The 27,974-nt window shown below is 40.3% G+C and overlaps 1 protein-coding gene across 35 annotated transcripts in view; it reads right to left on the reverse strand.

The window, feature by feature from the left end:
* Positions 1-27,974, reverse strand: part of LOC110177636 (chromatin remodeler ATRX homolog) — a 597,323-nt gene that overhangs the window by 500,340 nt on the left and 69,009 nt on the right. For 34 of the 35 annotated variants that reach the window (XR_015273279.1, XR_015273296.1, XR_015273290.1 and 31 more), the window contains one exon: positions 14,067-15,225. Coding sequence is in view for 23 of the 35 variants with exons in the window: in XM_086840078.1 (XP_086696204.1) it covers positions 14,067-15,217 (1,151 nt within the window). In the remaining 12 variants the exon portion in view is untranslated. Of the gene's footprint in view, positions 1-14,066; positions 15,226-15,490; positions 15,578-27,974 lie in introns of those variants that run through there. The other variant, XM_086840091.1, reaches the window with a different exon arrangement.

Genomic DNA, 27,974 nt, shown 5'->3' on the forward strand with positions numbered 1-27,974 from the left:
TCTCTCCTCGTTAGAAAACTCGATTTAATGATCTTCTTTATTAGATCTCAAGTTATCTGAATGGCAGGACGCACTGACCTAAGTGCATCAACGTCCAAGAAATAGTTTAAGTGACCCAGCGTACCTGTCATTATATCGCTGGCTTGTTCGACATTTCGCTGTCTCAAGGCAACCATGTGCGAAATTTCCTACAGCGCTTGCTCGATATTTGCTTTGTCTCTGATCCTGCGAGAGTCAGTTTAGCAAGGGTGGCGCCTCTGACGCAGCCCGAACATCCAACTTTCGATGTGACCCTTGATATCGGCTGTGACGAACAGAATATTTTTGACCGTCTAGCCAATAAAGTCCTATGTTTTCGCAAGACGGACTTTGAATGACTGAATAATTTTATAAACGAGTTCAATGTATACATGTATACTGACATGGCAGTTGACGTGGATATTTTTTACAGTGCCATGAATTTATTTTTTACTGAAAGTTCCCAAATAATGCTCAAATAAACCGCCGTGGTTTACTACCGACTTAAGAATAAAAAATCTAGACTGTATGCTAAATTTACATTCACCGGTTCTCAACCAGCCCTTTTATCTTATTTATCAGCCCGGTCAAACTTTACCGTGCTAAATGCGCAGTGTTATAAAAACTATTTAACTCGTTGTAGGGCCCAGTTCTTACAGCACCCAAAACAGTTTTATAATTTTGTTAACACTAAACGTAAGCCTAAAACAAATCCTTCCTCGCTTTCATTTGAAAATACTTCCGCAAATAATGATCAGGCAATAGCCGATCTTTTTTCGCAGTTTTTTCAAACAACATACACCAGACTTATTCCTACGACATACCCAAATCAAACTTAATTTTCTGTCCTAGCCTAAACGAAAGCTCTCCCCTTTTAGATCTTCATCGTATCAAGCCAGTTTATTCGCCAGGTCCCACGGAATTCCTGGCTGTGTGCTCAGGTATTGTGCCGACGCCCTGTGCTATCCCCTTCTGAAATTGTTTACCTTGTCCTTGGAAACCTCCCACTTTCCCATTATTTGGAAGGAATCGTTTATTATTCCGCTCCACAAAAACGGTAGCAAATTGGATGCCAGCAATTATAGAGGAATCTCTAAGTTGTCGGTCATCCCTAAACTTTTTGAAAACATTACAGCACCTTTGTAGATCAGTTATTTCTCCATGTCAATATGGTTTTATTAAGCGAAGATCAACAACAACAAATCTTTTGGAGCTCTCTTCCTATATTATAATTTTTTGACAGATGTAATCTAAACTGATTCCAGTAAAGCATTTGACTCTGTTAACCATTCTCTCCTCGTTAGAAAACTCGATTTAATGATCTTCTTTATTAGATCTCAAGTTATCTGAATGGCAGGACGCACTGACCTTAGTGCATCAACGTCCAAGAAATAGTTTAAGTGACCCAGCGTACCTGTCATTATATCGCTGGCTTGTTCGACATTTCGCTGTCTCAAGGCAACCATGTGCGAAATTTCCTACAGCGCTTGCTCGATATTTGCTTTGTCTCTGATCCTGCGAGAGTCAGTTTAGCAAGGGTGGCGCCTCTGACGCAGCCCGAACATCCAACTTTCGATGTGACCCTTGATATCGGCTGTGACGAACAGAATATTTTTGACCGTCTAGCCAATAAAGTCCTATGTTTTCGCAAGACGGACTTTGAATGTCTGAATAATTTTATAAACGAGTTCAATGTATACATGTATACTGACATGGCAGTTGACGTGGATATTTTTTACAGTGCCATGAATTTATTTTTTACTGAAAGTTCCCAAATAATGCTCAAATAAACCGCCGTGGTTTACTACCGACTTAAGAATAAAAAATCTAGACTGTATGCTAAATTTACATTCACCGGTTCTCAACCAGCCCTTTTATCTTATTTATCAGCCCGGTCAAACTTTACCGTGCTGAATGCGCAGTGTTATAAAAACTATTTAACTCGTTGTAGGGCCCAGTTCTTACAGCACCCAAAACAGTTTTATAATTTTGTTAACACTAAACGTAAGCCTAAAACAAATCCTTCCTCGCTTTCATTTGAAAATACTTCCGCAAATAATGATCAGGCAATAGCCGATCTTTTTTCGCAGTTTTTTCAAACAACATACACCAGACTTATTCCTACGACATACCCAAATCAAACTTAATTTTCTGTCCTAGCCTAAACAAAAGCTCTCCCCTTTTAGATCTTCATCGTATCAAGCCAGTTTATTCGCCAGGTCCCACGGAATTCCTGGCTGTGTGCTCAGGTATTGTGCCGACGCCCTGTGCTATCCCCTTCTGAAATTGTTTACCTTGTCCTTGGAAACCTCCCACTTTCCCATTATTTGGAAGGAATCGTTTATTATTCCGCTCCACAAAAACGGTAGGAAATTGGATGCCAGCAATTATAGAGGAATCTCTAAGTTGTCGGTCATCCCTAAACTTTTTGAAAACATTACAGCACCTTTGTAGATCAGTTATTTCTCCATGTCAATATGGTTTTATTAAGCGAAGATCAACAACAACAAATCTTTTGGAGCTCTCTTCCTATATTATAATTTTTTGACAGATGTAATCTAAACTGATTCCAGTAAAGCATTTGACTCTGTTAACCATTCTCTCCTCGTTAGAAAACTCGATTTAATGATCTTCTTTATTAGATCTCAAGTTATCTGAATGGCAGGACGCACTGACCTTAGTGCATCAACGTCCAAGAAATAGTTTAAGTGACCCAGCGTACCTGTCATTATATCGCTGGCTTGTTCGACATTTCGCTGTCTCAAGGCAACCATGTGCGAAATTTCCTACAGCGCTTGCTCGATATTTGCTTTGTCTCTGATCCTGCGAGAGTCAGTTTAGCAAGGGTGGCGCCTCTGACGCAGCCCGAACATCCAACTTTCGATGTGACCCTTGATATCGGCTGTGACGAACAGAATATTTTTGACCGTCTAGCCAATAAAGTCCTATGTTTTCGCAAGACGGACTTTAAATGTCTGAATAATTTTATAAACGAGTTCAATGTATACATGTATACTGACATGGCAGTTGACGTGGATATTTTTTACAGTGCCATGAATTTATTTTTTACTGAAAGTTCCCAAATAATGCTCAAATAAACCGCCGTGGTTTACTACCGACTTAAGAATAAAAAATCTAGACTGTATGCTAAATTTACATTCACCGGTTCTCAACCAGCCCTTTTATCTTATTTATCAGCCCGGTCAAACTTTACCGTGCTGAATGCGCAGTGTTATAAAAACTATTTAACTCGTTGTAGGGCCCAGTTCTTACAGCACCCAAAACAGTTTTATAATTTTGTTAACACTAAACGTAAGCCTAAAACAAATCCTTCCTCGCTTTCATTTGAAAATACTTCCGCAAATAATGATCAGGCAATAGCCGATCTTTTTTCGCAGTTTTTTCAAACAACATACACCAGACTTATTCCTACGACATACCCAAATCAAACTTAATTTTCTGTCCTAGCCTAAACGAAAGCTCTCCCCTTTTAGATCTTCATCGTATCAAGCCAGTTTATTCGCCAGGTCCCACGGAATTCCTGGCTGTGTGCTCAGGTATTGTGCCGACGCCCTGTGCTATCCCCTTCTGAAATTGTTTACCTTGTCCTTGGAAACCTCCCACTTTCCCATTATTTGGAAGGAATCGTTTATTATTCCGCTCCACAAAAACGGTAGCAAATTGGATGCCAGCAATTATAGAGGAATCTCTAAGTTGTCGGTCATCCCTAAACTTTTTAAAAACATTACAGCACCTTTGTAGATCAGTTATTTCTCCATGTCAATATGGTTTTATTAAGCGAAGATCAACAACAACAAATCTTTTGGAGCTCTCTTCCTATATTATAATTTTTTGACAGATGTAATCTAAACTGCTTCCAGTAAAGCATTTGACTCTGTTAACCATTCTCTCCTCGTTAGAAAACTCGATTTAATGATCTTCTTTATTAGATCTCAAGTTATCTGAATAGCAGGACGCACTGACCTTAGTGCATCAACGTCCAAGAAATAGTTTAAGTGACCCAGCGTACCTGTCATTATATCGCTGGCTTGTTCGACATTTCGCTGTCTCAAGGCAACCATGTGCGAAATTTCCTACAGCGCTTGCTCGATATTTGCTTTGTCTCTGATCCTGCGAGAGTCAGTTTAGCAAGGGTGGCGCCTCTGACGCAGCCCGAACATCCAACTTTCGATGTGACCCTTGATATCGGCTGTGACGAACAGAATATTTTTGACCGTCTAGCCAATAAAGTCCTATGTTTTCGCAAGACGGACTTTGAATGTCTGAATAATTTTATAAACGAGTTCAATGTATACATGTATACTGACATGGCAGTTGACGTGGATATTTTTTACAGTGCCATGAATTTATTTTTTACTGAAAGTTCCCAAATAATGCTCAAATAAACCGCCGTGGTTTACTACCGACTTAAGAATAAAAAATCTAGACTGTATGCTAAATTTACATTCACCGGTTCTCAACCAGCCCTTTTATCTTATTTATCAGCCCGGTCAAACTTTACCGTGCTGAATGCGCAGTGTTATAAAAACTATTTAACTCGTTGTAGGGCCCAGTTCTTACAGCACCCAAAACAGTTTTATAATTTTGTTAACACTAAACGTAAGCCTAAAACAAATCCTTCCTCGCTTTCATTTGAAAATACTTCCGCAAATAATGATCAGGCAATAGCCGATCTTTTTTCGCAGTTTTTTCAAACAACATACACCAGACTTATTCCTACGACATACCCAAATCAAACTTAATTTTCTGTCCTAGCCTAAACGAAAGCTCTCCCCTTTTAGATCTTCATCGTATCAAGCCAGTTTATTCGCCAGGTCCCACGGAATTCCTGGCTGTGTGCTCAGGTATTGTGCCGACGCCCTGTGCTATCCCCTTCTGAAATTGTTTACCTTGTCCTTGGAAACCTCCCACTTTCCCATTATTTGGAAGGAATCGTTTATTATTCCGCTCCACAAAAACGGTAGCAAATTGGATGCCAGCAATTATAGAGGAATCTCTAAGTTGTCGGTCATCCCTAAACTTTTTAAAAACATTACAGCACCTTTGTAGATCAGTTATTTCTCCATGTCAATATGGTTTTATTAAGCGAAGATCAACAACAACAAATCTTTTGGAGCTCTCTTCCTATATTATAATTTTTTGACAGATGTAATCTAAACTGCTTCCAGTAAAGCATTTGACTCTGTTAACCATTCTCTCCTCGTTAGAAAACTCGATTTAATGATCTTCTTTATTAGATCTCAAGTTATCTGAATAGCAGGACGCACTGACCTTAGTGCATCAACGTCCAAGAAATAGTTTAAGTGACCCAGCGTACCTGTCATTATATCGCTGGCTTGTTCGACATTTCGCTGTCTCAAGGCAACCATGTGCGAAATTTCCTACAGCGCTTGCTCGATATTTGCTTTGTCTCTGATCCTGCGAGAGTCAGTTTAGCAAGGGTGGCGCCTCTGACGCAGCCCGAACATCCAACTTTCGATGTGACCCTTGATATCGGCTGTGACGAACAGAATATTTTTGACCGTCTAGCCAATAAAGTCCTATGTTTTCGCAAGACGGACTTTGAATGTCTGAATAATTTTATAAACGAGTTCAATGTATACATGTATACTGACATGGCAGTTGACGTGGATATTTTTTACAGTGCCATGAATTTATTTTTTACTGAAAGTTCCCAAATAATGCTCAAATAAACCGCCGTGGTTTACTACCGACTTAAGAATAAAAAATCTAGACTGTATGCTAAATTTACATTCACCGGTTCTCAACCAGCCCTTTTATCTTATTTATCAGCCCGGTCAAACTTTACCGTGCTGAATGCGCAGTGTTATAAAAACTATTTAACTCGTTGTAGGGCCCAGTTCTTACAGCACCCAAAACAGTTTTATAATTTTGTTAACACTAAACGTAAGCCTAAAACAAATCCTTCCTCGCTTTCATTTGAAAATACTTCCGCAAATAATGATCAGGCAATAGCCGATCTTTTTTCGCAGTTTTTTCAAACAACATACACCAGACTTATTCCTACGACATACCCAAATCAAACTTAATTTTCTGTCCTAGCCTAAACGAAAGCTCTCCCCTTTTAGATCTTCATCGTATCAAGCCAGTTTATTCGCCAGGTCCCACGGAATTCCTGGCTGTGTGCTCAGGTATTGTGCCGACGCCCTGTGCTATCCCCTTCTGAAATTGTTTACCTTGTCCTTGGAAACCTCCCACTTTCCCATTATTTGGAAGGAATCGTTTATTATTCCGCTCCACAAAAACGGTAGCAAATTGGATGCCAGCAATTATAGAGGAATCTCTAAGTTGTCGGTCATCCCTAAACTTTTTGAAAACATTACAGCACCTTTGTAGATCAGTTATTTCTCCATGTCAATATGGTTTTATTAAGCGAAGATCAACAACAACAAATCTTTTGGAGCTCTCTTCCTATATTATAATTTTTTGACAGATGTAATCTAAACTGATTCCAGTAAAGCATTTGACTCTGTTAACCATTCTCTCCTCGTTAGAAAACTCGATTTAATGATCTTCTTTATTAGATCTCAAGTTATCTGAATGGCAGGACGCACTGACCTTAGTGCATCAACGTCCAAGAAATAGTTTAAGTGACCCAGCGTACCTGTCATTATATCGCTGGCTTGTTCGACATTTCGCTGTCTCAAGGCAACCATGTGCGAAATTTCCTACAGCGCTTGCTCGATATTTGCTTTGTCTCTGATCCTGCGAGAGTCAGTTTAGCAAGGGTGGCGCCTCTGACGCAGCCCGAACATCCAACTTTCGATGTGACCCTTGATATCGGCTGTGACGAACAGAATATTTTTGACCGTCTAGCCAATAAAGTCCTATGTTTTCGCAAGACGGACTTTGAATGTCTGAATAATTTTATAAACGAGTTCAATGTATACATGTATACTGACATGGCAGTTGACGTGGATATTTTTTACAGTGCCATGAATTTATTTTTTACTGAAAGTTCTCAAATAATGCTCAAATAAACCGCCGTGGTTTACTACCGACTTAAGAATAAAAAATCTAGACTGTATGCTAAATTTACATTCACCGGTTCTCAACCAGCCCTTTTATCTTATTTATCAGCCCGGTCAAACTTTACCGTGCTGAATGCGCAGTGTTATAAAAACTATTTAACTCGTTGTAGGGCCCAGTTCTTACAGCACCCAAAACAGTTTTATAATTTTGTTAACACTAAACGTAAGCCTAAAACAAATCCTTCCTCGCTTTCATTTGAAAATACTTCCGCAAATAATGATCAGGCAATAGCCGATCTTTTTTCGCAGTTTTTTCAAACAACATACACCAGACTTATTCCTACGACATACCCAAATCAAACTTAATTTTCTGTCCTAGCCTAAACGAAAGCTCTCCCCTTTTAGATCTTCATCGTATCAAGCCAGTTTATTCGCCAGGTCCCACGGAATTCCTGGCTGTGTGCTCAGGTATTGTGCCGACGCCCTGTGCTATCCCCTTCTGAAATTGTTTACCTTGTCCTTGGAAACCTCCCACTTTCCCATTATTTGGAAGGAATCGTTTATTATTCCGCTCCACAAAAACGGTAGCAAATTGGATGCCAGCAATTATAGAGGAATCTCTAAGTTGTCGGTCATCCCTAAACTTTTTGAAAACATTACAGCACCTTTGTAGATCAGTTATTTCTCCATGTCAATATGGTTTTATTAAGCGAAGATCAACAACAACAAATCTTTTGGAGCTCTCTTCCTATATTATAATTTTTTGACAGATGTAATCTAAACTGATTCCAGTAAAGCATTTGACTCTGTTAACCATTCTCTCCTCGTTAGAAAACTCGATTTAATGATCTTCTTTATTAGATCTCAAGTTATCTGAATGGCAGGACGCAAAAGGTCCTCTTTAAGCATAATTTATCTAATGTTCTAAGGGTTACCAAAGTCTTGACTAACTCCAGAGTGCTTATGTACGCGGATGACGTCAAGCTTTGCGTGCAATATAATGACGTTGCCTGCCAGTTGGATTTACGAACAGATCTTAATAATTTTCAAACTTGGTGCTGAGTAAACTTATTAAACTTAAATGGCTCGAAATGCAAGCTAATGGCATTCTCTCGCTTCGTTTATAAGCTTGATACTTACACGCTGAACTGCTGCTCTTTGGAATGAATTAATTCTGTTGACGATTTGGGCGTCCGCTTGGACCCAAAACTTGACTTTATTGATCATATTTCGTCTATGGTGAATAGGGCCAGGGGTGAGCTTGGATTTATTAAACGATGGTCGAAGGAATTCAATGACCCCTATGTTAGTAAATCTTTATATACTTCTTTAGTTCGTCATATCTTTGAATATGGATGCTGCGTTTGGAGTCCTCAGTACGGCGTCCATAGTAAAAGCATTGAGTCGGTTTAAAAGAACTTTTTACTTTTCGCTCTACGCGGTTTAAATTTGGATGCAAACCAAAGATTACCTTCCTACTCTATTAGACTCCTTTTAATAAACTTGCCGTTCTTAGCCAATCGTAGAACGGTGCTAGGAATAACCTTTATTTATAACCTTATCCATGGTGATGTGGAAAGTGCTAACTTGTTGAGTCAGCTCAATTTCCACGTACGAAGTAGAAGTACTAGATATTATATACCAGTAGTGTTTCGCCACTGTGGAACCTCCTTCTAATTGCCTGAACCTTTTAGAGACTTATGTGTAAATTATATTGATTTAAACACACAAATCTCCAACGTAGATAACCTTCCCGAATTAAGATCTTTAATACTAACACACTTTGTAAGCATGCAAGCAAACAACCAGGCAGCACGCCGGTAGCCAATTTTCCTCGTATTCTGTACTATATTTTCCAGGCACGTTCCTGGTGTCATACGGGCCACTTGAGTGTACTGACCGCAGTTCATCAATGTCAAATAAAAAAAAATAAATAAAAAATATATATATATATATATAGATTTGCATTATTTCTCTACATCAAACGATCGTTTGTGTGGTACCTATATGATATAGTCGTCCGATTTTCATGAAATTAAACACAAAATTTAAGACTTATATAAAATGCCTATACATAAAATTTGATGAAAATCAGTTGAAAACTGAAAAGGTTATAAATTTAATTGTATTAATTTCTCGATCGTTCCTATGGGAGCTATATGATATAGTAGTCCGATTTTCATAAAATTTTATGCAAAATTGTAGAGTATAGTAAAATGGCTATATCTCAAATTTGATCCAATTCTATTGAAAACTGAAAATGTTAAAAATTTTTTTGTAAACATTTTCCGATCATTCCTCTGGCAGCTATATTTTATAGTCGTCCGATCTGGCCCGTTCCGACTTATATATGAGTGAGAGTATATAAAAGGCTAACTACAAAGTTTCATTCAGATAGCTTCAAAACTGAGAAACTAGTTTGCGTAGAAACGAACAGACGGACAGAAGGACATGGCTAGATCGACTCGGCTGTTTATCCTGACTGAAATTATAATACCCTGTGTTCACGTCAGGAGGCCCTTCGCGGCGCCGCATCTGCCCACCGAGTTTCCAAAGCTTTACCGCTCTTGCACTCCCGCAAGTCGGCTCTTCGCGCCCTGCTCATTGGGCTAGTCTAAGCGCTCCCGCGCCCACTCTTCGATGTTCGCGAACGGCCGCTCCCGAGTTCCCGAGCTTCGCTCGCTACTAGGCGAGCTGAGGGACGGCTAGTTCGCGCTTCACTTCTCGGGCCCGCTCTCGCACTGTTAAGCTTAGCTTATCGGTCAGGAGCGCAGCCCTTATGTTCAAGCTAGTTAGTACTATGTACGATGCGTAATAAAGCGGAAGCAATCATTTCGAGTTCCACGACGCCCCCTACTTATCATTTTAACCACTACGGGTTATCATACTTTCTGACTGCGTCGCGGGAGCTAATTTTTTAATACAGGATCTTTAGCGGCAAGATCGCCCCCTCCAAACACCCTGCAAGGCTATAAAACCCCTGTGAATACTTCAGCTGTTTTAAGAGCTGCAAATGCTCCGAATCCCTTCGAAAATAGCAACAAATATAAAGTCTGAACAATGCCAATAGCCAAACATAGGTCCAATTTTCATTGCCTACTTTGTTTCGCCTGGACGCCAGGAATTGGACGGGAAAGGAATTTTGGTACTGAAGGGTAGATATATATTTTAGAGTTATTCAGCATTCTTTAAATATTATGTTCCTACTACTGTCTGTTTTGATAGGGTTTCGACTCACAGTCTCGATGACTGCCAGGAAGGTTGGTTTTTTCTCTCCATCATTTTTTCCTTCCGCACTTGGGCAGAAGCGATCCTATTAGGGTTCATATGATCTGGATCCTATGAGAATGTATAATTTTAAAAGTACATAGCAATGGTAATAAAAAAAAAACAAGGGACGACTCCTTGTCGGGGCCGTCTTTGGGAGATATTTATATGAATATTTAGTGTGACAATCAACGCCCTTTATGCAACATACTGAATATCCTAGAGATCTGAGTGCGGTTGTAAGTTAGGTTTGCAAAGTCCAATAAAAATAAATTATTGATTTAAAATTAAAAAAATTATTTGCTTACTTAGTTTCTTCACTTTATGGTGTGGGCTAGGGGTCTAATTACGAAGTCAATATTAATTTATTAGTTTCCTTAAAAGCCAATAATATTTTGTAAATATTGTTTTTATTATTTCATTTGTCTATGTAGTTATTTTTCTTTTTTTTTGAGGGTATCATAACTTTCGTCAAAAGATTGCAACGCAACATTAACCGCCTAGTCTATCTAGCCATGTCCGTCTATTGGTCCGTATCTGCGATTATACGCAAGCTAACTCAAACTAACTGAAAGTCCGTCTCTATAAAACACGTTCTTATCTGCTGACTTATTGACAAACTAATTTTATTTCTTAAGATCCTAGCTTCGGTAGCTAACTTAAAATTTACTTCGTTTACATAATCTTATCTAGACCAATGCAGTGGCCATATGTTCCCCAAGCGTGGGAAACGATATTAAGTGCTGGGATTCTCCACAGCACGATATTCCTAATGTTTAAGGAAATGTTTGACCGCTTCCATCTACATCTCTAGCGTTTCATATTTTAAGATATAGGCAAACAAGTGTTTGACAATACATTATTGCAGCGGTTCAATGTTTGTAAATACAATTTCTACACATAGTATGCTCGTGTTCAGTGTGAACACTAACTAAATGGAACTTTACAGGTAGTCTTCTTTATACTCTCTCTACCAAACATGTCGAAAAGGACAGACAATTTTAAGAAAAAATTATACCTTTTTGTCAGTTTTCAAAATATTTGCATCTTTCATACGATTATTATAAATTCTCTGTCATATGAACAATTATTAAATGTAGTTTAATAATATTTATATTTGTATCTACATTATGACATGTTAATTTTGCATTAATTTAAATTGTCTGCCGGCTGGCAAAAATCCTCCAGCTGAATCCTCCACGGGGGCATTGTTTTACCCCGTACAATGGTAATGCAGTGGCGCATGCTCTGTCCGGGGTAATGCAGTGTCTAGCTAAGGCTTCGGCTCAATTCGTCCCTCTTAAACGCCGGAGGAAATTAACCACTAGCCATGGTTGGAGATACCTGCCGGCAGGCATAAGACGTAAGTGGTTGGTTCCCCGGATATTAACAAAACTTTTTTCTCATAGATGGAGAAAAGAGAAGCAACCGGGGATGTCAATACCAAACCCAAACGTCGGTGGAAGGCGTGACTGCTACCATCGACGGGCACAGAGGGGAGCAATCCTATGATTTGACGGGGGCAGGTCACGTCAGTTGTAACGCTACTGCCAGAATAACAACGCAAAGAAGGCTAAGCCGCACGGGTGCCGTAGTCTATACAGACTCGAATTTGGAGAGCTTTCAGCTTTCAAAAGAGGAGGATGAAAGCCTGATTTGCTCGCCAGAACCAGGCACCAGCTCCCCGCGAAGGAACGGGGCGAAGCGTCCCTCAAATGAGGGAAAGAAGGCTAAGGCGCAATATAAAGCTGCCCTTCGCATCCAGAGCCGGAGAAGGTAAAGCTCAACTGGGCCGAGCAAAGGATAGAAGAGAGCAGGCTGAACTTCGCTAAGCTTCCAAACATGGCATCAACGTTCGGTTTCGCCAACAAGATGGAGGAGATGCTTGCCACCAAACGGCAACGCCCCGCCGAGAGGAACTTCTGCTCTAACATAGAGATGGCTAAGCTTCCAAACATGGCATCAACGGTCAGTTTCGCCAACAAGATGGAGGAGATGCTTGCCACCAAACGCCAACGCCCCGCCGAGAGGAACTTCTGCTCTAACATAGAGATGGCCCTAGATCGGCTAGACTACGGAAGTTGCTTTCAAAGCAACCCACCATACAGAGTCAACGCAAACGCGACGGGCAGTGGACTGAGGGCAGCGAAGAGACACTAACAGCACTAGTGCACGCGCACTTCCCAGGCTGCATAGAGATCAACAATGCCAACGAGCTCCAGGTACCAGCAACTCGGGAAGAGCATCTTCCAAAAGATCCCAAAAGAAAAAGAATTCAATGAGCTATACACTCCTCCACAGGGATAAAAGCACCAGGACTATAGGGAATATTTCCAGCCATGCTGCAACCAAAAAAGTCATTACGTCATAGTTACAAGCAATTTACACAGCTCGAGGACTGTCTTTCTGCCCAAAGCAGGAAAGAGCAACCACGTCAGTCCCAAGGCCGATAAGCCTTTCCTCCTTTCTACTCAAGGCGCTAGAAAAGCTGCTGAACCTATACATCAGAAACGATGTTGGCAGATCACTGTCGCCACAGGGATAAGGGCACAGCTCAATTGGTCAAACTATGAGCAATATATTTGACTACATGACACCTAGAACTTGCCCTGATGTTAAAACATCAAAATTTAAGGACCTGAAGGCTCCAAGATGGAAGGAAGCTACCAAGCCAATTCAGCATATTCCAGGCGGAAGTCTTCGCCATCAGGAAGGCGGCAGAGCTTGCGCAGACACTAGATCGCCCGTATGAGGCGGTAAACCTGTTTGTGAACAGTCAAGCGGCGATTAGATCCATGCAATCGTCAGCGGTCAGTTCCAAAAATTTACTGGCAAGCAGGGACACACTAGATATCCTAAGCACTAGATATTCCAGGCACCAATGTATTGATGGAAACGAAACCGCAAAACGAACTTGCAAAGGCTAACGATAAAATAGAAAAAGTCCCAGTCTCTCTAAAAACGCAAAACACAACTAAAGCGAGTTGGAGAGGCGGGCGGACGCACAAACAAAAAGCAGATGGAGAAGAACCTCCGCAACCTGCAAAACATCAAAAATCATGTTCGAGGAGCGCAATGATAAACTCAGCCACTACGTACTGAACCTATACCGAATAGAATGCAGAGTGTTGGTGGGAATTCTTACAGGTCACTGGCTGGCTGCCGCGCATGCAGTCAAGCTGGACATCAACAAGAACGGCAACTGCTGGAAATGCGATGAATCTGAGGCAACGGAAACATTGGAACTCTCATCTGTAAGTGCCCAGCTCTAATGCAGGCAAGAGTAAAACACCTAGGTGCCCCAGTACTGGCATCACTACCAGATGCCTCCAAGAGGTCGCCAGGTGAACTACCTGCCTTCGCAAAAACTACAGCTATTCCATAGAACTTCAACACCGCGATAGACTCTCCAGGTCCATGTGAAAACAACATAGGAGGGCCGTCCGGTTCAACTTAACCTAACCTAAGTTGTCTACCAAATGAACGATTTTTAAAAGTAGTGGTAAGTTAACAAAAAAAGGAGTTAAATGTACAAGGAGCGAACAAACCATTTGAGCGGTGGCTTACTCTCAAAAAATGAAAAATGGAACAGAAATAAGATATCCCTTTTTACCTTAACCGAAATGGTAACTCAAAATGAAATAGTATAAAAAGTAAAAGATAAAGATAATGACAAAATAGAAAGGTTAACTGGTATATTAGCAATTGAAGTCTTTTTTTATTAATTTAAATAAGAAATATATGTATGCTGGAGACTAAAAAACATACCTTTCGATTTCTTTATCAGTATCGTTGTCCGTCAAACAAGAATATTTATGTTTACAATGATCGTCAAATATTTTGCTAGGTGTCTTGCTAATTATATCCAGTTTTATATAGCTGCACAGATCAATATTATCATAAAAATGTTCATGTATATTTCGAATTTTAGTAGATAAGCTTCTATGCGATTCTACGCAAAGCACCATACTTTTTCCACAAGATGACTCTATTTTCAGTTGGTCACAGCTGCTTTCGAAATCAATATCGGTATCCGAAGATCCAGATGTTGTCGAAAGAAGATTCATGTTGGGATCAATATTGGTTTGATACCTATTCATTGAATGTTTTGATTTGACATCTGTCGATTTATTTTTTACGACACATCCGCCAATAGCAATTTCTTGAAGTTTTGTTATTTTTTCACTTATAAAGTTTTTCAATTCATCTTCAGTTTTCAATGGTAAACTCATACTTTCGTAGTATAGTTGTTTGGCAAAATGCATTGTGCTTTTTAATAAAGGACTTAAAGCATTTTGGTTTTCAAAGTCCTTATATTCATTAATAAAATAATTGTCATTTAGATTAAGTTCTAAAGGCTCCGAAAATTTTTCCCTAATACCTTCTGTATTCCGATTTTGGGAACTATCTGTGGTGGAAATTTTTTGAAATTGGTTTAAATGTATATTTTTATTATCTTTATACACTATCTTGTATAAGTTTAAGACGTTAATGGTATTCTTAAGAAAATTCCAAAAATGTTTTGGAATATCGATCTCTGTGGAGCTATTGGGTTCAACTACATTGAGAAGTAAGTCTCGAACCATTTTTAATTTAGGTTGATCTATTACCTCTTGTGAAGTATAGTTATGATCGCTAAGAGCATTTGAAAATCTGGAGTCACATTTTTTATAATTGTAGTATTCTTTAGGACATTGATTTTTACATGAAAATTTCAATAGGTCGTCGATACTTATATGATCATCAGGGCACGTATCTATTTCAATTTGGTTTGCCTCTTCAATTGGCATTTCTGCATAAGCAATCTCTTTCGTTTGTCCTTTTTCAGTTTTCGACAGCGAATAATAATTATTCATTTCTTGGTAAGAGGTCTCTTTCGAGCCTTTTTCGTCTGTTTGAAATGTTGATAATTCTTTCATATTAAACTCTGAAAAAAAGAAAAAATGTTTTTATTAAAGATAATTTTCTTATGTTTGATGGTATATAACAACGGAATCACTCTAAACGGTTGTCCAAGTATTGATGGTACTATGAATGCACCAAACTTTAAAATAAGCTTAGCAATGTTTAATCATATCATAAATTGCATAAATGACAATAAAAATATGTTTGTTTTAGTGTGGAAAAAGTGTGCGTAAGAGAAGGTAAAAATAAAACGTTTCCAAAATTTAAACAGGTGAATTGTATATTACCTCTAAGGACTATTTAGTCATCTCAATCCGACAACCCGATATTCAATGAACAGGATTTGGTCCTCTTCCAAATGTACACTTTTTATTCTACCCTTGCAGGGTATTATAAGTTCATTCAGAAGTTTGCAACGCATATAAAGTATATAAATTATTGATCAACATCAACAGCCGACTGAATCTAGCCTTATCCATATGTCCGTTTCTACACAAACTAGTCTATTAGTTTTGAAGCTATCTAAATGAAACTTTGCAGTTAGTCTTACTCTCACGTGTATATATGTTGAAACTAGCCGGATCGGACGACTGTATCATAAAGCTGCCATAGGAACAATCGGAAATTTTCCACATAAAAATTAAAACTTTTTCATTTTTGTGGCCTGTCTACAATTTTTTTTTTCGTAAAATTTAATGAAAATCAGCCTGCTAGATCGTAAAGCTGCCATAAGAACGATCAAATAATTAATACAATAAAATTTTATAACTTTTTTAGTTTTCCACAGATTTTCATTAAATTTGAGATGCAGCCATATTATATCATTCTACAATTTTGGGTAAATTTTTTTTTTAATCGGAGTATATCATACTCGGATATCATATAGCTGCATTGGACCGATCGAGAAATTAATACAATTAAAAATTATAACCTTTTCAGTTATCACAGATTTTCATCACATCTAAGATGTCGCCTTTTTATATTATTCTAGAATTTCTTAATAAATATATGGAGAAATAAACTAAATTAAAAAATATAACTATTTAATTTTTCAACATATTTTCCTCAAATTTAAGATGTTGCCATTTTATGCATCGCCGCATGCTCTGTCCGGGGAATGCAGTTTCTAGCTAAGGCTTCGGTTTAATATCTTCCGCCCAAACAACTGTAGAAAATAAATCATGAGCCATGGCTGGGGGTGCCTAACGGTAGGCATAAAACTTAAGTGGGTGGTTCCTGTCAAAAACACACCAATTCGGATGAACCGGAGAAAGTAACCAGGATGTCATCCAAAAGTGGTTGGAAGGCATGAGTGCTAATACCAGCGGGCACGGAGGGGAACAATACTTGCTGCGTTTCGCCAGACGTCTGATTTGACGAGAATGGTAAAATTAACAGCCACAAATTAACAAGACAGGGTACTATATCAGAATGGAGAGGCCTCGAGAGACAACCCTTCTCAGACCACAAAAACATTCAGTTCCAATACACTAGACCCTCGACTTGCTAGAGACCCCCTCCAAGGAATTACAAGCCGCGTATAACGTATCATGCCCGATGTCAAGAACCAAGAAGGGGACCAAGCCAATAGATTGCGCATGGATTACAAGATTACACAGGGCGTAAAAAATCTGTTGAAGAAACTTTTGCTTTAATAGGTTAGGTTTAGTCCATTTCTTAATTGAGTGATTCTACCGATATATTCTTGGTTGACGGACACTCTATGAAGTGAAAAGAAATATTTACTTTAAGAATCGAAAATTCCTCTTGGCATTTATTTTAATTTTCGTTTTGGGGATAAGCTGTACCTATATACCCTAACGGGTATACAAATTAATAACTGTTAATCGAGGCGTTTATGAAACGTTATGGGATAAACCCCAAAAAAGTTTTGAATATCGACGAAAAGGAGTTGCTGAGGCCTAGGCAGGACTCGGGATCTCAATCAACTGTGGAGATCGATGAAGACAAGCTGTAGATGTCAAGCCGAGAAATCGAAAACATCGCAATCGATTCTTTCGCAAGTATAAAAGCCCAGGATCAGGAGACATTATTCGGGTTATGCTGTAAACTAAGAAATGGGCGAGAACCTGAGAAGAGGGTTTCAATCCCAATAGAACAGAATTATTCCTTTTTACCCGAAGAACAAAGATATCGATATACAGCAACATAGACGGCATAGAGCTAACACTGCACAGAAAGGGTCAGAAAGGCAAGCATTGCATGAACTCATGTAAGAAAATTAGCTCATGTTCTACATTCTATCCATGTCAAATTACCGTACGGCTCATTCAATGGTAGTTCTCCATGTTCGAAAATCTCCATTTATTGAGATGGGGATATTAAAATGAGGATCAGTTGGAAATTCTATGTGATTTTAGAAACCTTGGTGCGAATATGTCTTCAAATATTTCCAGCTATTTAACAGCTAGTTTAAACTTTACCGTGATGATACAGAAAACTCGACAAGGGCGTCGAGGACTTCAGAAACATTCTCAACAACGCGTAAAAGGAGTTGTGCAGACTCACGTACTCAAAAAAGACATACCCACAATGGTGGATTAAAGAACTAAGCGTACTCAGAAAAAAGGTTAGGTAAGTTTTTAATACAAGCAACGAAGCCAAAAAAAAAAAAAACAAGGTAGGAGTTGAAGATGCCATCAGAACCTGGATCGGCGCAAGGTTTACGAGCAGACAGATAACAGCCGAACTGAGTGGCGCTTATCACACAAGATTTGTGAAGAGAGGCACACCTCAGGGAGGAGTTCTGTCTCCGCTGCTATGGCTGATAAACTGGATGGCATATTAAAAGCGCTTGACAGTGAAGGTGTAAAAGTGGTAGCATACGCAGACGACGTAGTCCTACCGACTTCAGGACCCTTCCCCGACGTCATCAGCGAACTGATGACAAGGGCACTCGCCAAATCAATGCATGGTCAAAAACCTGCGGATTGAACATCAAGCCAGGCAAAACGGAGCTTATGCTTCTCACAAAAGGAATAAAGATCCCCAATTTCAAAAAACCTTACACAGAAGGAAAAGAATCAGGACTATCGCAACAAGCAAAGTATCTGGGAGTGATACTCGATGCGAAGCTGTCATGGAAACAAAACATCAACAAAAGAGTCAAACAAGCTTGCATAGCATTTTAATCCTGCAGGAAGATGTTTAGAAAAAACTGGGGCATCCACCCCAAGATAATAATATGGCTCTACACAGCGTTGTAAGACCCATACTCACATAAATCACAAAAATCTTTCTCTTTCCAAGTGAACGGACGTGTTTTTTTCTTGCGCTTTCGTTTTGTATTAAAGTTTGAATCTAACCACCGGGGTTAACTTAAATTTTCTAATTTGTGTTTATAACTTCCCGTTCACTTCGCGTGTGAATGCAGCTATTTTAATTTGTGTATATAATTGGTTTTATTTTTCAATTTAGTTGTGCTGCTAGTGTTAGCTTTTGCATATTTTGCATTCCTTTTTGTGCCTTCTTCGTCTAGCTTTTGTTTGCGCCGTCGCAACAGCTAACCGTTTTATCTACTTATCTCCCACGCTCTCCCACACACTTTAGCTGTGCCGCTGCACTTCTTATCTTATTCGATCTCAATCGCTCTCTCGCTCTCGCTGTGACTCTTCACTTCTTTCTTTATAGCTCTGTTGTTATTTTTTCCAAGTACAAGTACAGTGGTAAGTCCTTATAATATCCGGAAATATTGTCTGTTTCGTCAAAACCTTCAAAAAGGCAATTGCTGCAGGTGACCTTACAATCGGCTGCTGGCTGTGCGACAACGTCATGCACGCCAAGTGTATTGGAGTTGCAGCTCGGACGGTGGAGGATGTAAAAAAAAACAACGGCCTGCGTTTCTGTTGTGAGGCCTGTCGCGATGTAGAAAGGGAGATGATGTCTTTCATGCGGCAAACCAAAAGCGGTTTCAAGGGCATTTTAACGAGTTTTCGTAAAACTCTTGATATGTTCTTGGCGCTGGACACCCAATTTAATAGCCTTATGCCATTAAATGAGTCTCCTAGGCGCAAAAAAACTGCTACTGGTGGGCAGCATGTAGACGGACCCCAACTACCTGAAACGGGCTCTCAGCAGCAGCCTCTCTCGGCACAGCCCTCGACCTCAGCATTAATTCCAAGAGTGCTGAGACCGAGCGCTAGAAAAGATTCGGTACCCGAATGTGCAGCGGGAGTGGCCGTACCGCCGGTGATATCTGTTTTGTCCCCTGGGGGGTCGCAACTATTAACCCCTCAAAGTCCCGTGTTTAAAGATATATCTGCCCAGGGTGTTAGGCCCGGAATACCGGCCGACAATGGCACGGCAGATAACCAATCTGCCTTGCCAAAAGCCCTTATAGCGGTTCCACCAACGAGACATATTTTTGTCTCGCGGCTCTCCCCTGACCAAACATCGGAAGATGTTCTCGCCTTTATACAAGGCAAAACCAGAGCCGAAAAAATTAAGATAAAGGTGGAAAAGTTTAAATTTTCTTACGCAAGGGACATTTCATCTTTCAAAACAACTGTCCCTAACGAACTCTTTAACACTATTTGCTCTCCCAACTTCTGGCCAGAGTACATAGTTGTTAAGGAGTTCGAGGCGAAGAAAAAGAAAAAGCGGCCTGTAGGAATAACTCTTCCCAGGCCTGATCATGCTACTGCGTCTTCTACGTCTTCCAATCCTGACCCAAAAAATTAACCTACTCCCTAGGTATTTCCTATCAGAATGCAAGTGTAGTATGCACTCATCTTGAATACCCACTGTACCGAGAGTACTTAAATGGTACGCATTGTAACACTTTGTTGCAGTGTTTACATAATTCAAGGTGCCGGTCATAAACCCTAAGTGGCCGAAATATGAACCGATCACTATGGCTTAGCACACAGAAAGTGCTAGCGTCGGCATAAATGTAACACGAACGGACTACATGTGCACATCCCTCGCGCTCCCACTTCAGAGGGCTCTTTGCCGCCGCCTGCGAGCAGCGCAGCAACGAGACTTAGCCTTAATTAGACTTAAAAGAATAATGTAAAAATCAGAGACTATTCGATCGTTGGAGCGGCACTATTGCTGCTCCAATAAACAATACAGAATCTAAACAAAACCAAACCATGACTCTACTTAATACATTGTGACCGTGACAAGTGTCACGCAGTGTAATTCATCAAATCAAAATATAATCAAATAATATGTGGAGCTGGACAATATTATAAATTGAATAAAGGCATTGGACAACAATTTATATGTATCCAAAATTTAAAAAATTCAACTGAAAAAAAGGCAGAAGATTGGAGAATGGGAATCGGAATATGGAAATTGGAAAATTTAACTTCCTTTATGAACTTACTAATGGAAAAAATAAATCTCAGTGAGTAGAGATGGAGCCATGGCGTAAAGAGGAGGCGTGAAGAATAAAATTAATAAAAGAATAGCGAACATTAAGTGGCTATTACTTACAAATCAGCTACCACTCCCCTGGACAGCAGCCCACAAACTGTAGGAAGAACTTGATTTCCTTAAATCAAGTCTTTTAAAAATAAAGCCCAATGCTCCTGCTCACTCAGTAATTAAGCAAACTAACGAAAAAATAATAACACCTCCAATTCAAAAACAGCTGCCAAAAAGATAAAAGGAGTGTCCCAAGGATTGCCCAGGACCATTGGAGAGTCCATTCTGCATATCAACATATCTGAAACCTGTTCGATGACCGGACCGGAACTGCCTGAGCTCATAGGCTCAGGACATCTGCAGCAGATATCAAGCGTAGGAGGCACGGCCACCACCTGCGCCATCGAGGGAGCGTCAGCGTAGCCAAACCGGCGACGACCAGCTGACGTGGCCAACAGCGGTCTAGACCAAGGAGAAGAAAGGAACCGACTGCGTTGCAAGAGCACTGTTTATGGGGAAGACAACAAATTTGCCACCCTTGAGCAATAACTACAAACGCACGAATAGGTCGATTATATGCTGTATTTTATTTTCGTTTTCTCTCTGGTCGGAGCTGCAACTACCGATCGAATGCTTAGTTTTTAACTTATATCAAAACGCTTACAATGTAGCTTAGCATAAAGATAAGGCGACAGAAGAAGAAGAGATAGATAAATAGATAACGAAAGAGAAAAGCTAAGAGCGCAGCAGGTGCAGCCATACACCCATGCGCGCACAATTAGGCGTTAGCGGTCTGCTCCGAACAAGCACATTTTTCTTTTTTTTATAAAGTAATGCGTTGCATGCTTTTTTTGATTGCACTGCGATGCATTTTTTTTGTATATAATATAATAAATTTCTTAAAATTGAGCGGAACCTTTTCTGCCCAATTAGTCGTGTAGCCCGTAAACCTATACAAAACAATAGGTAGGAAACCTGTTAAAACAGATAAGAAGTAATGCAATAAGCTAATTTTCCAGAGAAAATTATAATAATCATATTCAGAAATATGGCATAAAAGTATATATACCACCCACGGAAATGACGTTGGATATAAAAACAATGGATTCCACTGCCAATGTCATAAATAAAGTAGAGTCGAATAATATTGATTTATATTTGGTACATATACTTTTAATAGTCATTGTTGTCAAAACGTGCGCCAATTGCTTTTATAAATTGTACAAACTCCATAATAAATGTTTGAAAAAGAGATATATGAGCCGAGCAAACGACGGAGAATATTAAAAAAAAGAGAACAAAGCGCACAAACAAAATATAATAAAAGGTTATTAAATAAGTAACGACATGGAAATGAAATGAAACAAAATAAAGAAAATTTAAAACACTATACATGTATGTACACTCACCAGAAAAAGTGTGCGTATAAACTTAACGCGCAACTTCGATGTTAAATAAAAATATTTTTATTGAAGATATTGACTTCAATTTTTTTTTAATTAACGACACATCTATTATTAAAAATTATAGCCAGTCTTTTTTTATTTCCGTCCACAACTTTTTTAATTAAAATTAAAAAACAAAAAATACCCATGTTTTCGGGCAAGAAAGAGTGTGCGTACAAAATTCAATCAAGATAAAAAAAAACATTTATTGTTAAGGCATTGATAAAATTAGCGGCCTGTAGGAATAACTCTTCCCAGGCCTGATGATACCACTGCGCCTTCTACGTCTTCCAATTCCTACCCAAAAAACTAACCTACTCCTTAGGTATTTCCCATTAGAATGCAAGAGGCTTACGTAGTAAGCTTCCTAACTTGTATTCTGATAGCCTTTCGTTTGCATCTCAGGTTATTGTGCTCACAGAAACCTGGTTAAAGCCGGAGATTCTGAGCTCCGAAGTTTTTCCAGCTGTGTTCACGGTATATCGGCTAGATCGCCCTATCAGACGCGGGGGTGGAGTTCTCATAGCGGTGGACTCCTCACTCACGTCAGAATTATTAACCTTCGAGGAATGCAACGATGTTGAATACCTCTGTGTGAAGCTATCTATCAAAGGTAGCTCCATTTTTATTACCTGTTCCTACATACCTCCACTGTCGGAACTTCCTATTTATTGGAATCACCTTTCCGCTATTCAGATGGTTTCCAGTAGACTTTTGGATAGAGACCAGTTGGTAGTTCTAGGAGATTTTAATATCCCTGGTGCTATTTGGTGCTCAAATAATTCCACCAATACTCTCCACACAACATGACTTTATCGCTGGCTTGTTTGACATTTCGCTGTCTCAAGTCAACCATGTGCGAAATTTCCTACAGCGCTTGCTTGATCTTTGCTTCGTCTCTGATCCTGCGAGAGTCAGTTTAGCAAGGGTGGCGCCTCTGACGCAGCCCGAAGATCCCTATCATCCAACTTTCGATGTGACTCTTGATATTGGGTGTGACGTACAGAATATTTCTGACCGTCCAGCCAATAAAGTCCTATGTTTTCGCAAAACGGACTTTGAACGGCTGAATAATTTTATAAACGAGTTCAATCGGTCCGATCTATACATGTGCACTGACATGGCAGTTGCCGTGGATATTTTTTACAGTGCCATGAATTCATTTTTTACTGAATGTGTTCCGTTATATTATCCGTCCAGCTCGAATAAACCGCCGTGGTTTACTAAAGGGTTGAGCCGACTTAAAAATAAAAAATCTAGACTGTATGCTAAATTTAAATTAACCTGTTCTCAATCTGCCCTTTCATCTTATTTATCAGCTCGGTCAAACTTTACCGTGCTGAACGCGCAGTGTTATAAAAACTATTTAACTCGTTGTGGGGCCCAGTTCTCACAGGACCCAAAACAGTTTTATAATTTCGTTAACACTAAACGTAAGCCTAAAACAAATCCTTCCTCGCTTTCATTTGAAATTACTTCCGCAAATAATGATCAGGCAATAGCCCATCTATTTTCGCAGTTTTTTCAAACAACCTATTCTAGCTCTTCGTATCTACACCAGACCTATTCCTACAACATACCCAAATCAAACTTAATTTTCTGTCCTAAACGAAAGCTCTCTCCTTTTATATCTTCATCGTGTCAAGCCAGTTTATTCGCCAGGTCCCGACGGAATTCCTGGCTGTGTGCTCAGGTATTGTGCCGACGCCCTGTGCTATCCCCTTATGAAATTATTTACCTTGTCCTTGGAAACCTCCCACTTTCCCATTATTTGGAAGGAAACGTTTATTATTCCTCTCCACAAAAAGGTAGCAAATTGAATGCCAGCAATTATAGAGGAATATCTAAGTTGTCGGCCATCCCTAAATTATTTGAAAACATTATCAGCCCTCACTTACAGCACCTTTGTAGATCGGTTATTTCTCCATGTCAACATGGTTTTATTAAGCGAAGATCAACAACAACAAATCTTTTGGAGCTCTCTTCCTATATTATAAAGGGCTTCCATAATAATTGTCAGATAGATGTAATCTATACTGATTTCAGTAAATCATTTGACTCTGTTAACCAATTTCTCCTTTTAAGAAAACTCGATTCAATGGGTTTTCCAAGTGATCTTCTTAATTGGATCTCAAGTTATTTGAATGGCAGGACGTAAAAAGTCCTCTTTAAGAATAATTTATCCAATGTTCTAAGGGTTACATCTGGCGTCCCGCAAGGAAGCCATTTGGGACCCTCATTGTTTACATTATTTATAAATGACCTGACCAAAGTCTTGACTAACTCCAGAGTACTTAGGTATGCGGATGACGTCAAGCTTGAGTGCAATACAACGACGTTGCCTGGCAGTCGGATTTACAAACAGATCTTAATAATTTTCAAACTTGGTGCCGTGTAAACTTATTAAACTTAAATGACTCGAAATGCAAGCTAATGACATTCTCTCGTGTCGTCTCCTAAGCTTGCTACTTACACGCTGAACTGCTGCTCTTTTGGAAAGAATTAATTCTGTTGATGATTTGGGCGTCCGCTTGGACCCAAAACTTGACGTTATTGATCATATTTCGTCTATGGTGAATAGAGTCAGGGGTGTGCTTGGATTTATTAAACGGTGGTCGAAGGAATTCAATGACCACTATGTTACTAAATCCTTATATACTTCCTTAGTTCGTCCTATCTTAGAGTATGGATGCCTCGACCGTTGGCAAGTAGATGAACAACGGGGAATCGAAGGGACGGCGAGGAAGATGGCGGCGCACACAAAGCGGACACGGATGGAAAATTTCGAAGTTCGGAGGCGAATAGAAAGTGGAATTTCTCACTGCCGTGGTGTCAAGAAAACTCAGACCAGGAGTTGACACGAACAAAACAATAAATTTTGTAGCGGTGCGACCGAAATTAAATGTTCGGCCCACTGTCTAAGACCGGCAGCGAGAACGAGACGGAAGCAAGCATATACTTATCTCTAGCGGAAAAATCACCGGGAACTGCTGGTGAAAGGACGAAAAGATATCCGTATCCGGCTAAAAGACCAAATGTTCGGAGGGCGGGCGTTCCTGCCGCTACTGATCCTGTAGCTCCCGCGACGCGGTCAAAATATATATAACCCGAAGTGGTTAAAATCATAAATCGGGGGCGTCGTGGAGCTCGAATAATTGCTTCAGCTTTATTAAGCATCATACATGAAACTAACTAGCTTAACCGTAAGGGCTGCGCTCCCGACCGATAAGCTAAGCTTAACAGTGCGAGAGCGGGCCCGAGAAGTGGAGGGTGAACCAGCCGTCCCTCAGCTCGCTTAGAAGCTCGGGAACTCAGGAGCGGGCGTTCGCGAAAATCGAAGTGTGGAGCGCGGGAGCGCTTAGACTAGCCCGATGAGCAATGCGCGAAGAGCCGACTTGCGGGAGTGGAAGCGCGGCATAGCTTTGGAAACTCGGTGGAACAGAGGCGGCGCCGCGGCCGCTGCGAAGGACGTGAACAGTTTTTAAATTATTTAAAACTTATATTCCTTGTGCAGGCCCCGACTTTTGTCACAGTCGCCATGTAATAAGTTCAATAATTTGTTCAACTTATTCGTTAGTGCATTAGTGGATATTTATTGATCCATTCCGATCCGGGCTCATTTCATGAATGCCCTGCTTAACTTAAGAATCTATTCGCTTGGCTTACAATTCACAGCTGCGGCCAACGCTTATGTATCTAAATATGTATATTAATGTATAAGTTAACTAAGTTAACCGGGCGACGGCAATGACCGATCGTCCGAAAGCTCGCTCCGGCCAAATTGCTGACCCAGCGTCTGGCCGGAAGCTCGTGCATAGCCGGCAAGCACTGCCCATTGGAGTGGCCACTATGAGTCCCGCTTTTGTTAGTTCTTAAGTTCAGTTTTGATTTGACATTCATTGAATAAAGAGCCACTGCTCATTAAAACTAAACTCCGACTAATTGTCGTTAAAACTTTATTATTCATCACCTGTCTGAGTCCCTAGGCCAGCGGGTAAAAGGAGGGCAGTCACCCTCTCAACATAATCTTCCTAATTCATCTTTGGGAAATCTACGGCCAGCCGGCTAGAACCGGCTCTACAACACCAAGAATAATCCGTGGCGAAGTGGATATTGCCTACGGCAAATTTTCGTCGGACTATATCTTATTAATTGGCGCCCAACGTCTAAAAGTACCCACTGTAACAAATTGGGGAAACATGTAAGTGAGCACCTCTAACTTTATGCTTTCCTTTCTGCATTAGATTAGCTTTAAACCTAATGAAATAAATCACTGCCAGAATAACTTCTGCAGCTCCACTTTAATATTTTTGTTTTAAATTTATTTTAAATAAAAATTAATTAACCCATAATTTGATTGACAATTTAATGGTGAATTATATTTGCGATAATAATATTTGTTCTGTGCTGTCTGTGTATTGTTTGCATTTTATTTTATTGCCAAAAATAGGTACGGATATTAGATATCTCGGTCTAAGCGCTAGGCCGCCGCTAACGAACAAATTAGTCGTGAATTTATTTAAAATTATTTTTCACTAAATATCGGCGTTTAATTCTGCCGTTTGGATGTTCATAAATTGTGAATTTATTTATATTATTCGTTGTGTCTTTTTGCTTAGACCCTTAATTCTTAGTATTTGCCTCGCAGTACATTTTTTTTATTGCCCCCACTCCACTGCTGGGAACCCGATACTGCTGCATATGCATTTATGTGGCAAACTGTTGTTATTCATTTCTTTGTTTCTCATAGCGGAGGCTCAGTCCCCGCATACCCCTGACCCTATCGCTGCTTGATAGGGCACCGGCTCGATTCGACGAGCTCAGAAACTTTGTTGCTAAAGCGGCGGCTCCGTCCCCGCACTCCCTTGGCCATGCCAATTGCCTTCATGGGCAGAATAGCTTCAGCAAGCATTCCCCTACCAGTGCAATTTAGCTTGGCCACATATGAGCTCCCCATTCCAGCAGTACAGGGAGAATAAACCATACGCTAGTGACTCAGAGTCTGATAGTGAAGGGCCCCCCCGTACTAGCCCCACAGTAGGAACTATGGACCCAGAGCAGCTTACAGTTATAATTCAGGCCGCGGATAGCCATGCCTTGGCAGAAAGGGTCAACAAAGAACAGGAATTGCGCCAAGCCATGCAAGTCGCACCCACACAAGCAGAGGCTCCAAAAATCAAGGTTTATGAGCCCATTGATATCAAAGGCAATGTTCAATGCAACGAGCCTTTAGATGCCGTTAAATGCCTGCCCGAATTTACGGGGGCACAAGAAACATACGTCACTTGGCGGCAAGCGGCAGTAGCCGCATATTATATTTTTAGGAATTATGTTAATAGCTCACGCCATTATCAGGCGGTAGTCATAATTAGGAGTAAGATTAGGGGCCCTGCCGATGCAGTGCTATCCTCATTCGGCACAATATTGATGAGATTATAGACCGCCTCGATTTCACATATAGTGACAAGCGAAAGATTCACGTCATCGAGCAGGAGATGGGTACCCTCAGACAGGGAAGCCTCACGCTCCTACAATACTATGACGAGGTCGAGAAAAACTCACCTTGCTTACTAATAAGGCAACTGTGTCGTACGAAACATCGGCGGCAAGAGTTTTGTGCGAAAAATTCCGGGATGATGCGATCCGCGTTTTTATTTCGGGCCTCAAGCGCAGCCTCTTCGATGTCCTCTTCTCGGCAAAGCCGAAGGACATGCCAACTGCCTTGGCGTTGGCTCAAGAAGTGGAATCAAACCACGAGAGGTACACCTTCGCGGCATCGTTCGCAAAGAGCCTGGAGGATAGGGACAAGAAGCAAGTTCCGAAGGCGCAAGATCGCCAACAAACTTCCTATCAAGGGCACTCCCAAGTGAGTGCGCGCAAAAACCCGCACTTCACTAAACAACAAAAGGCTCAGGTGCACTCCGCTCCGAGCAGC

Source organism: Drosophila serrata, unplaced genomic scaffold, assembly GCF_035046125.1.
Source record: "Drosophila serrata isolate PLE 108 unplaced genomic scaffold, ASM3504612v1 contig_88, whole genome shotgun sequence".
NCBI classification, from domain to species: Eukaryota; Metazoa; Arthropoda; class Insecta; order Diptera; family Drosophilidae; genus Drosophila; species Drosophila serrata.